An 11855-nucleotide genomic window follows, 5' to 3' on the forward strand; every position below is an offset into this window, starting at 1 on the left:
TTTTCACCAAAAAAAGATTATTTTGATTTAGATACATACAGTGACCTTTGAACATGAGTTTGAATAGGTACACTTATACATGGATTTTTTCCAATACAGTATAGTACTATAAATAAATGTGTTTTCTCTTCCTTATGATTTTCTTAATTTTTCTGAATTTTTTCTCTAGCTTACTTAAAGTATATACATATGTACACATATATATACATATACATACATATATACATATACATATAACAATACAAAATATGTGTTAATATAATATACATACAACATACAAAATATGTGTTAATTGACTGTTTATGTTATTGGTAAGGCTTCTAGTCAACAGTAGGCTATTAACAAATTTGTGGGGAGTCAAAAATTAGACTCGGATTTTTGGCTATAAGGGTTGGCACCCTGGATCCCCACATTGTTTAAGGATCAACCATATACCTAATAAATTTTTTCTTTGTAGCTTACCGTTTTTCTACCTTGCTTGAGAAGGTCTCTTTACCCTATGATTATGCAATTACTCACCTAGATTTTTTCCTAAGATCTTTGTTTGCTTCCTGTTTTATGTTAAGGTCTTTAATATACTCCTTTGGGCAAAATGACTTTAGTTGGACTTGAGGCCAAACTGAAAAATCTCCTTAAATATCTGTCTGTGCTTTTTCTGTAGCTTTTTTTTTTTTTAAGTTTTAGCAGTTCTTTTGTCTTTTTATCCTACAGTAGCTTATTATACTCTGGTTTCAATTTGTTTCCTTAGAAAATTGGCTATGATTATATCTCTTTACTAATTCAGTAACCTGTCTTATTTTATATCTATACCATATTTACATTATACTGAGTTCCCTACACTCCCATTTGTAAACTAACCTTCATAAGTAACTTTACTTTCTTCTTGGTCTTCCTGTTTAAATTTATGAATCTCAAAACCTTGCATAACTAGATCAAATCTCTACCTTATTTTCTAAGGCAATTGAAAAAATGTCAGAGGCAGAATAGCATCCCAAGTGCAAAACTCTTGGACAATATACTCAGGCAGAGATAAAAACATTTGAACTTGACTGTGTTGTCTTTTCCTGCTTAACTATCCAGAGTAAACAGAAGCTATGAGTAAGCAACATCTTCTGAAAATCAAGTTAACTAAGAAATTTAGAGATTGAGTCTGGCTAGTCAAATTGGAGAACTCAGCCTAAAATGAAACAAATTCTGGCAATGCTTTTATTTATTTATTCATTTTAATGTTTATTTATTTTGAGGGAGAGAAAGACAGAGTGCAAGTAAGGGAGGGGCAGAGAGAGAGAGAGAGGAGAGAGAGAGCAGGAGACACAGAATCCGAAGCAGGCTCCAGGCTCTGAGCTGTCAGCACAGAGCCCCATATGGAGCTCGAACTCACCCACCATGAGTCATTACCTGAGCTGAAGTCAGACGCTTAACTGACTGAGCCACCCAGGCATCCCAAGCTCTTATTTATTAATAACTGGGTGCAATGTAATAATTTGCCTTAAAAAGAGAGATTAAATTTCACTATATTCTTCCCTCTGTTTTGCCCATTTCCTAAAAATAGGTCTTATCAAGGAAGCTCATGTTTGCTAATGTTATAGAAAAGCTCCAAAGCATATTCTTCAACTTTAGATTTTTCAGGAAGATCTATCAGTCCTATGATGATTTTCCCTCAAAAATCTGTTTTAAGATTACAGCAATGAAAAGATGGGGCCAGCTGAATTAAATTATGAGTGCTTTGTGATATCAGGCCATATATGACACTCCTTTGAATTTCTCTACTAGATCAGGTAGTTATTGCCACAATACTGCTGCCTACCAAAAAACGAAAAAAACACAAAACTGAGCGGCATACCGCAATAAGCACTTACTAAGCTCATGAGTCTACGAACTGTAGGTGATTCTTATGGTCTGAGTCAGGCTCAGCTGATCTCAGTAGCCTTGCTCAAGCCTGTGTTTAGCTGGTGGGTCAGCTAGGGACTGGCTGGTTTATAACAGCTTCACTTTCATGTCATAGCTGAAGTGATAGGGATATAATTGGATCCTGTGTCTCCTATAGCAGGCTAGCCTGAGCTTCTTCACATAATGGCTCAGTAAACTTCCAACAGTGAGAGCAGAAGCACATGAAGCCTTTTGAGGTCTAGGCTCAGAACTGCATGCTGGCACATTCTACTGGACAAAGCAAATCACAAGGCTTCCCTAATTTCAGGGGAATGAAAAATACACTCTACTCTTTGATGGGAGATACTGCCAAGGCCATGAGTACAAGGAGGGGGGAGGAATTGCTATCATTTGTGCAATTAATATACCATTCCCATAAAACTTGCAGCTTGAGTTACAGAAAGTAGACATTCAATAGCCTTGAGGATATGAAGTAGAAGGGAATTAGATTGGATGGCACTGAACTCCAGAAGAAGGATCTTCAAGACCAAGCCCTGGTGTTCAGTAAAGGACCATCTGAAGCTCAGGATGGCGGGGAGGCAAAATTAGGAAGGATCCAAATGCAAAATCCATCATCAGACCCAATCTCTTGAGTTTTCTGGTCTAAACCAGATTTAAATCTGCTAGGACAGAATTTAGAAACCCTTCACAAGCCCAATAGAACTCATGAGTGTGGTTCAATTTGACTGCCAACAATAAAAAATCAGGACATCTTTCATGAAAATTGCAAACATTGGCTAAAGCTAAGTTTCTGGCACCCCTTTAGACAGAGCATGCCTCCCTTCACTCCTACTTATTTTCATGATTTGACTGCCCCCTCCACCCCCGCCCAAACATCTGAATTTGCAACCCTTAGGCTAGAATAATTCTAGACTCCTGATGGATAGGATCTTTTGGGAACAGAGCTAGACTTTACCCTTCATATTTTCTTACAATGTACAAGTATTCCATTTATAAGAATAAAAAATAAATAAAAGGAAAGCTCTAACTTGAAATTTAATAATAAATGAAATTTTGTAATTAATTTGTTAATAACTGATTATAACAATACAATCTACCACTAACCCATGATAAAAGAAAAGTCCACTAAAATTATAACTTAGCCACAATTGGGTCAATAATTAAAAATTATTTTGAATAATGATAGTAATAATAATAATTATTATTGTGATTTATAATAAGGAATTTATATTAATCTTCTTCCCAGTTCCTAGCACAGGGTTCCTAAAGTCTTGAAATTTCTTGACATTTCCTAAATAATGGGCAACAAGATGTCTTTTATTATGTTAATGAGATGACTTTTCAAAAGCCCCTTGGAAAGATGGGGGCTGATTGTGGGGCAGAGGAGGGGGAGCAATTGTGGGATTAAAGGATTGGACCTTACAGTGCCAACCCCTAACCTACAGGGAGGCAGGAGGTTGAATCAATGGCCAATGGCTAATCATCATCATGCCTATGTAATGAAGCCTCCATGAAAACCCAAGACGATGGGGTTTGAAGACCTTCTGAGTTGGTAAACATGTCGAGGGAGATGCAGGAAGAGTGGGTGCTCAGAGAGCATGGAAGCTCCACACCCCTTTCCACATACTTTGCCCCATGCGTCTCTTCCACCTGGCTGTTCCCGAGTTACAGCCTTTTATAATAAACCAGTAACCTAGTAAGTAAAATGTTTGAGTTCTGTGAGCCACTCCAGCAAATTAATCGAACCCAATGAGGGGATTGTTAGAGCTGCCAATCTATATCCAGTTGGTCAGAATCACAGGTGACAACCTGGACTTGCAATTGACATATGAAATGAGATGAGGGTCAGGGACAGTCTTCTAGGACTGAGCTCTTAACTTGTGGGATCTGATGCTATCTCCAGGTAGATATCAGAGTTGAGTTAAATTATAGGACACAGACAGTGTCCTAGGGAATTGCTTTGTGGTATGGTGGGGGGGGTGGAGGCTCACACACTGGAATTGGGTGCAGAATCATAATTATTAAGATTATATTATTTTTAAAAATCAGATTATTAAAAAATATTCAAAAGTGTTAGTTTAAGCCTTTGACATTGTCTCACATATCACATTTTCTTTTTTAGATATAAATTTAAAAAAGAAACATCACTCTCAAGCACTATGGGGTCTTGTCCACCAGTGACCTCAGAGAAATTGACTCTGGTTATGTAAAATGTATCTAAAGCTGAAGGCCCCCTACACTAACCTAAAGAAAAACAAATCTACTATTTCCTAAACACAGGGCCCCTTGCTTTTCTTCCTTTCCCTATATTCCTTAGAAACAAAACTTTAACAGCATGCATTCCTGAATTAAACTTGAGACAAATTGATGGTGAGACCTGGATGGTAGTTAATGGAAACTGCCCAACACCAGGCTGAGATTTCACTCTTGTAAAAGCCCCACACCCTTCCAAATTGTTGAGACACCTGGGCAAGCATTGGCCATTGTCATCTTGTCTGCGATGCTCCAATGGCTCGCCTGTTCCCAACAGTGAGGGTGCAGCTGTATGTGAAGGTGCCTTTGCTCTATTGTAGCAATGTCAATCTCAGAGCCCCATGGGTGCCCTTCTCATAGCTTGTTTCCTCCTTGGCTTATTAGAATTCATATGCCAGCATGACATATTCACAAATACCCTACATTTTATATTTGGGAGGAATACTTGACTTTCAGTACTCAGGCCAAGCCATTTTTATCAGGCACTTTTTGATGTGGAGAAAAAAAAAAAAAAGGTCATTCAAACAGATCTACAGTCCATTATCTGAGACTCTTGGGATCATGGTTTTTTTTGGAATTCATAATCTTTCTGATTTTAGAAAGTGTATTGTGAGCATAATACTCCAGAGGGGTGCTTGGTCATCCTCATAATCACACAAATTAATATGTCTACAGTACCATGCATGGATATTCACATTCCGTGAAATATATAAAGATTATAAATAGGCTTATTTCAATTAATGTCTACGTGTTTGCCACAAATTTACAATAAAGTTCTGGACTTCAGAACTTTGAGGGTTTTAGAATTGCAGATAAGGGATTATGAACCCACATTATAGAACGAAGTCTTGGCAGAATTTCTCTAGTATAGAGGCAAGAGCAAAAGGAGTTAAACTAAAGAGGGTGTTGTCACGCTGCTGACACTGTCCAGAATGTGGGTAAAGAAGGGGAGGGGTCACAGCACCGAGGGCCAGATGCCCTGAGCACTGTCTTGACCCTGGGTGGGCCAGAGCTCAGGACAGGCACCAGAGACAGCATGAAGCCGCAGATGAAGCCACAGATGGAGGACATATGGCCAGGATCATAACAAAAAGTAAGTGGGGAGCTCCGAGGTGAGCCAGGCCAGGAAGATAACCAAGGTGCCCAAGGTAGACCAGCCTCATTGGTATCACTTGGGATCCACTGAGAAATGCAAGATCTTGAACCCCACCCAGATCTCCTGAATCAGAAGTAAAGTCAGGAGCCCAGGTGATCTGTGTGCACCTTAAAAGTTTGAGAAGCGCAAAAAGCAATTCCTTAAAGGTTTTAAGGACATGTCTTAAGAAAATCTGTCTCAAGGCTACTAAGAGGAGAAAAAGCATGCTGTCTCACAGACTGTTTCTAAAACTCTACTCCCTGCTTACCATTCAATAAGGAAAGAAAATTTCATGTACAATTCTGGGTTTCGACAGGGCTCAACACAGCAGAGCTTTTTAGCAGGCGGTACCAACCGCCAGCCCCGCCCTTCACCCCATCTACAGAGGCGCCCAGCTTTCACTTGTTTTATGATTATGGCTTCCATTTATGTCTGCATTTGAGGAAAGGGTTCTGTGCCTTTTAAAAGTCTGGGCATTCTCCAGAGCATTAAAGAGATAAATTAAAAGACAGTTTATTAGGTAGCTAAAACAATTTACAAGGCAAATAAAATTAGAATGAAAAAAAGGGAATCAAAATAAAGAGGTGATAAAAGAAGTCAAAACAGAAGTTAGAGTTGGTTACATAAGTATGTTCACTTTGTAAAAATGCGTGGATCTGCTCTCTAGAAGTACCCAGCTGTGGCTTCCCAGCCTCTGAGTGAGGCCACACTTCACGAAGCCCACACATATCCCCCCTGTCCTCTCCAGTCAGCCTCTGCCCTCTCCCCAGCCTGATGCATGGTTGACCTTGGCACTCCCAGCTATCAGAAGCTTCCAGCCTTTACATTTAAGAACTTCAGATCATTGCATATTACTTCTGCAAACTTTTTCAAAAGATTCACCTCTGTGGTGCGCCTGGGTGGCTCAGTTGATTGGGTGTCCAACTTCGGCTCAGGTCATGATCTCACAGTCCATGAGTTTGAGCTGTGCTGACAGCTTAGAGCCTGGAGCCTGCTCCTGATTCTGTGTCTCCCTCTCTCTCTGCCCTTCTCCCACTCACACCCTGTCTCTCTTTTTTTTCTCAGAAATAAATAAACAAAAAAATTAAAAAGAGAAAGATTCACTTCTGTGTATGTGTATGTGGGTATGGAATTTATTTATAATGTTGCAGGTCTTTAGCCCTGTTCCTCCACACAGAATCCGATACTTGATTTTCAGCTATGGACAAGCAATGCGTCCAACTACACTCTGTTTTACGTCTCTACAGATAACCAAGTGGCTGGTATTTACATTAATTCATTTCTCCCCCATCTTTGTACATCTCTTTCAAAGAGGTCCTACGTGGGTGGTTATAGAAAACTAAATGACGTAAAATCCTCTCCTCTCTTGATGTCTCCCAGCTGCAGATGGATCTGGAGCAAGAGTACCAAGACAAGTTCAAAAGACTGCCCCTGGAGATCTTGGAGTTCGTGCAGGAAGCCATGAAAGGGAAGATCAGTGAAGACAGCAATCACAGTTCTGCCCCTCCCTCCCTGGCCTCAGACCCTGGAAAACTGAACCACAGGCCTCCTTCCAGTGAGGAGCTAGAAGGGGACAACCCAGGAAAAGAGTTTGATACTCCTCTGTGATTGTTCCTGCCAGGCCTTCAAAATATGCATGGCCACTTCATCGGACTCTCTCTTACTACAAAGATCACTGCCCAGGAGCATCTTCCTGAGAAGCATCCCTTAGCCTAAAATCCACACCAAAGGGGGAGTTCTAGACAGATCCATACAGACATCCTCATGCCCAGGCTCTATGCGTTATATGGACACTACCGCAGGTCTACTTATGGAGAGTGCATGTATGTGGGGCTTTTGTTTTCTTTCCAATAGTAAATTCAAAGCAGGCAACTTCCAGGCTCCCTGGGACATTTAATGAAGGACAGTGTCTTTTCTGAAGAAAATCAAGCTCATGTTTTTATTTGAAGCTCTGGTGTAAAGTATTTCAAAGTAATAGAAATAGTTTGAGAAATGCATAGCACTATTTAACACTATTGAACAGTCAACTTAGAGCATTTGTTTTCCTAACTGCCCCTCAACTACCATATCTTCAAGGTAACATGCATATTAAACTGTTCCATCCTTTGCTTTGCAAGCACTGGCGGCTTGCAGTTTGCTAATTTATTTATCGTAGAGGCATCAGTGTATTTGTTGCTGACGTGGCTTTATTAGATACCATAGTGATTCAAATAAGTTGGTTTTCTTTCTTGAGAAAAAGTCACTTGATTGTATCCTCACCCAGTGAATCTATCCCAAGACTTAGTAATATGGCTCCTACATTTGGTTACTTGGGCAAACTGACCACACACTTCCAGACAGTGTGCTTTCTGAGTTGACCATTTACACTGAAAAAGTCTGGATAGTCATTGGTTGTTGGCCTGAAATTATTACATAACTACAAAGAGTCTGTCTGGTTGAATAAAAATAGTTGAGCTGATATATGTTGAGCAGAGATTCAATCAGACTGAACAGGTTCCAGTGGTTATTTTGCTGTCTCACATTTTATATGGTTCATTTATTTTTACTATAGAGATAAAGATTGAATATTTATCTAGAGAATACACAAACCCACATATAAATGATATATATTATCTCCATGTATATATGTACACACTCAGCCATGTAAGTGCATACACACACACACACACACACACACACATACACAAGTATGGCTGTGTGTTTTTTAATTGGCAATGACCCAAGTCTCTTCTATAAGACTTAAAACCAAATTCAGGGATAAATACCTAGAGAAGAAAATGGTCAAACATCTGTATTATGTCGCTATTAAATTATATTGAAATTCTAAGAAACAATTGATGGAACCATTGATACGAGTGGAGGTAGATTTAGAACTTAGAATATGAATTTGATATATATTTTACAGGATCAAAAACTGGATTTTAAGTATCAGATTTTAAGCTTGTTTTAATAGAATATACAAAATGTATAGGGCAGCAATATGGAAATTTATTAGTATCTTTCATAATTTTTAAGTCTGACGGATTTCAATTTTATTCTAACATAAAAAATCTTTCATTATATATCTACTATGTACATTTAACTCACTTAACTATGTCTTTTGTTAAGTTTCTATGTTGGGTGGCATAAGAAAAACAAATTATATTGTGGGAAAACTGATCAAAAGTATTATTGAAAGAACTTAAGAGAGAGTAATTATATAGAAGAAAATATAATCTAGAGAGTAACACAAGAACATTGAAGTTAAAGCCCTGAAGAAAGATGCTCACAGCTTTATTTTACTTTAAAATAAACCTGTCTGATTGTAGCTTAGCGAAACATTCTAAAATGCAAAAACCAGTTGTGTCCTGAAAATTGTGTTTCAAGAATTTAATATTTTTATGCAAATTATTTTATTTAACTTTAAGCAATAACTAGGGATCACAATTAAGTTTTAATCAAAATGAAGGCTTAGTTCAAACATTAGGCAAGAGTGTTTGATTAAAAAAAACACATCTAGCAAGACACAGGGGAAAAAATCCCATCCTCTTTGGAGATGATTATATTTTGATGTGAAAGATTTGGGGTATTAATTAGACACTTAATAAAACTTATCTTCCACTGAAAGAGAATTCTTTTGTAAAGCATTCTACTTTTGCACTTTGAAAGAAAGGCATTAATCGTAAGGAAGCAAGAAAGGGCACAATTGAATGCTGCGTTTTTATAAACAAAATTACAGACTGTCTAACATTGCAGAAGAGTGAACTAATAATAGCATTCATAACCAAACACAATGATGATTATTACAGAAACTTGTATCACAGTTTAGGCCAGAGACAGACAAAAGTGGAAAAAAACTTGAGTTAACACAAACTTCTGGTAGTTGGATTTCATGATCTTAGTGACTCGATAGTCATTTTGCAATACATTTGTATTTGGCCATTTACTGTAATCACGTTTTTATATCTGTACAATGACAGTTTTTGCAGTTGTGGGGTAGTGTGTAACACTGTCCATCTTGCATCATCGAAACTACTACAGCGATACTATCATTTAACAATATTAATATTACTTGAAATAGAGTAAGATAAAGAAAAAGGGTCTATATGATGTGCAGTTTTGTGCCTTTATGTATTTGCCTTGTTCTGTGTTGAATGTGTGAAATTCTGTACTGTGGTCTTTCCTATAATAGAGAGAGCTGTGTAGTAAATTAGACTGTGCCCCTCTGGTACCTTTACACTACTGAGAATAGCGTGGTTTTGGCCGTGAAAACCAATTTTCAAAATTCTAATGACATGCTGCGTGGTTTTGGTTTTCAGCGTTTCATTTGAACATTTCAACATCGCCATACATTAATGAATACTCCTGTAATTGATAAGCAGTCGTTAAATCCTTCTGAAAGAAAGGGCCATTGCTTGCATTACTTTGAATTTAATGTTGCGCTTGTGCACTGTATAAATATTGTTTGTGACAGATTGGACATTGTGACTTTTGCCTTTTCAGAAGACAATAAAATATAGGACAAAGTATTTGAAACTCTTAAAGTGTACATATTTTGGTTCTTCTATCTCCAATTATTTAAAATGCATAATTCACATTTTTGTAATAATTCTATGCAATTTTGTGGCATGATGTTTCTTCCACTTGTAATTTTATGTGCTTTCATCACAAATCCAAAGGAAACAATAAAAATTTCTTAACACATCCCAGCTGTTATTTCTTGGTGTCAGGGCCAACCTTTTTTTTTTTGTTTTTTTTGTTTTGTTTTGTTTTGTTTTTGACAGGCAAGATGGTGTGAGTGGGCTTAGTATCAGTCATTAGGAACATAAGGCCCACCCTGACACAGCCCTTCTGTGGCCGCACAAGAAACCAGGATGCTGCAGCGCATGTGCCAGAGGGCACAGTTGTCATTACTGTATCACTCCACCACCCCATCCAGGAGTGGCATTCACCTGCCCATGAATTTCATTTTAGAGATCCTCTCTCCCTTCCTTCACCAAAGCTAAGGAAAGCAAAAGTCAAGGTTTCTTGACAAATAGTGGAGATGAACTGACAGAGTACTTGGTGTAAGTTTTCTTATGAAACATAAATAGGGTTTGCCACATTGATTTTTTTTTAAAAAGGAATATACATGTGTGTTACGAGAATGTCCCATAGGCACACCTTATGCAATATATCCATTACCTACTGCTATGTTACACATTAGTCCAAAACCTGGTGGCTAAAAATGATCAGTATCTCTTGTCTCTCACAGTTTTGTAGGTCCAGGATTCAGACAGGGCAGAGCAGAGATGATATGTCTCTACTCCACAGTACTCAGGGCCTCGATGGGAAGATTAGAAGACTAGGGGCTGGGGCGCCTGGGTGGCTCAGTCAGGTAAGAAGCTGACCATTGATTTCGGCTCAAGTCACAATCTCATGGTTTGGGAGTTCCAGACAGCATCCGGCTCTGCACTCATAGCGCAGAGCCTGCTTTGGATCCTCTGTCTCCCTCTCTCTGCCCCTCCCCCACTCATGCTTGATCTCTCTCAAAAATAAATAAACATTAAAAAAGAGGAAGAAAGAAAGAAAGAAAGAAAGAGGAAAGGAGGGAGGGAGGAGAGAGGAAGGAAAGAAGGGAGAAAGGAAGAAGACTGGGAGCTGGAATCCTCTGAAGACTAATTTATTCACATGGCTGGTAGTTGATGGTATGAGGGACTAGCCAGGCATCTGGGCTGGAACACCCACATGTGTCCTCCCCAAATGACCTGGGTTTTCCCACTTTATGGTGGCTGAATTCCAAAGGTGAGCCTCCTGAGAGAGAACTAGGCAGGAGCTGTGTCCGAATTTGTATGACCAAGCCTCATAGTTACATGCTATCACTTATGTGGGACCCCGTTCATTGGAGCTGTCACAAGCCCCTGCCCAAAAGCAAGAGGAGGGAACAAACATAGATCCCATCTCACCGTGGCAGTAGCATGGATCACACTGAAGAATATGAAGTGTTGATAAATACATAGGCATGGCCTTACTTGAAAAATACAATCTTCCACATACAGTGTGTACCCAGCCGAATTTGTAGTTACACTTAAACCTGTTCCACCACCTTTGTTTTCTACATCAGTGAACAAAATCAATATCAACTCAGTCACCCAAACCAAAATGTTGGCATCATCTCTGACAGCTGTCTCATCCCCCTTCCAGTGAATCACCAAATCGGGTGAATTGTGACCCTGTGACAGCCCTCAGATTCATTCACTTTCTGGCCTCCCTCCTACTAGCCAAGTTCAGGCCACCACCCCCTACCACCTGCCAGGGCTTTCCTAAATGGTCTCCTTGCCACTAGTCCCAAATTGTGTAACTATTTCCCCATACTATAGCTAGACTGGTCATACAAAAGAAAAAATGAGATTAAAAGCCTTTATTGACCCCAACTGTCCTCAGGCTAAGGACTAAACCCCTTGATAAATGTTCAAGATCTTACATGATTTGGTTTCTACTTGACTCTCTAACTTTATCTCTTAGTACTCTTCACCCACACCACATTCCAGCCTTATGGGCCATGTCGTTTCTTGGGCTTTTTGAATACCATTCCTTCAACTACTTAGACCCTTTCTTT

The 11855-nt window shown here is 39.0% G+C and overlaps 1 protein-coding gene across 2 annotated transcripts in view; it reads left to right on the top strand.

Annotated features, from left to right (window-relative positions):
- The window catches only part of PLCB1 (phospholipase C beta 1), a 699274-nt gene extending 689313 nt beyond the window's left edge, over positions 1–9961 (top strand). The window contains exon 32 of one of the 2 annotated variants that reach the window (XM_045445282.1): positions 6659–9961. In XM_045445282.1, coding sequence (XP_045301238.1) covers positions 6659–6886 — 228 coding nt within the window. In that variant the 3' untranslated portion in view covers positions 6887–9961. The remainder of the gene's footprint in view (positions 1–6658) is intronic. The other variant, XM_045445284.1, reaches the window with a different exon arrangement.
- The last annotated feature ends 1894 nt before the right edge of the window (positions 9962–11855 follow it).

This window comes from Leopardus geoffroyi, chromosome A3 (assembly GCF_018350155.1).
Source record: "Leopardus geoffroyi isolate Oge1 chromosome A3, O.geoffroyi_Oge1_pat1.0, whole genome shotgun sequence".
Taxonomy (NCBI): Eukaryota; Metazoa; Chordata; class Mammalia; order Carnivora; family Felidae; genus Leopardus; species Leopardus geoffroyi.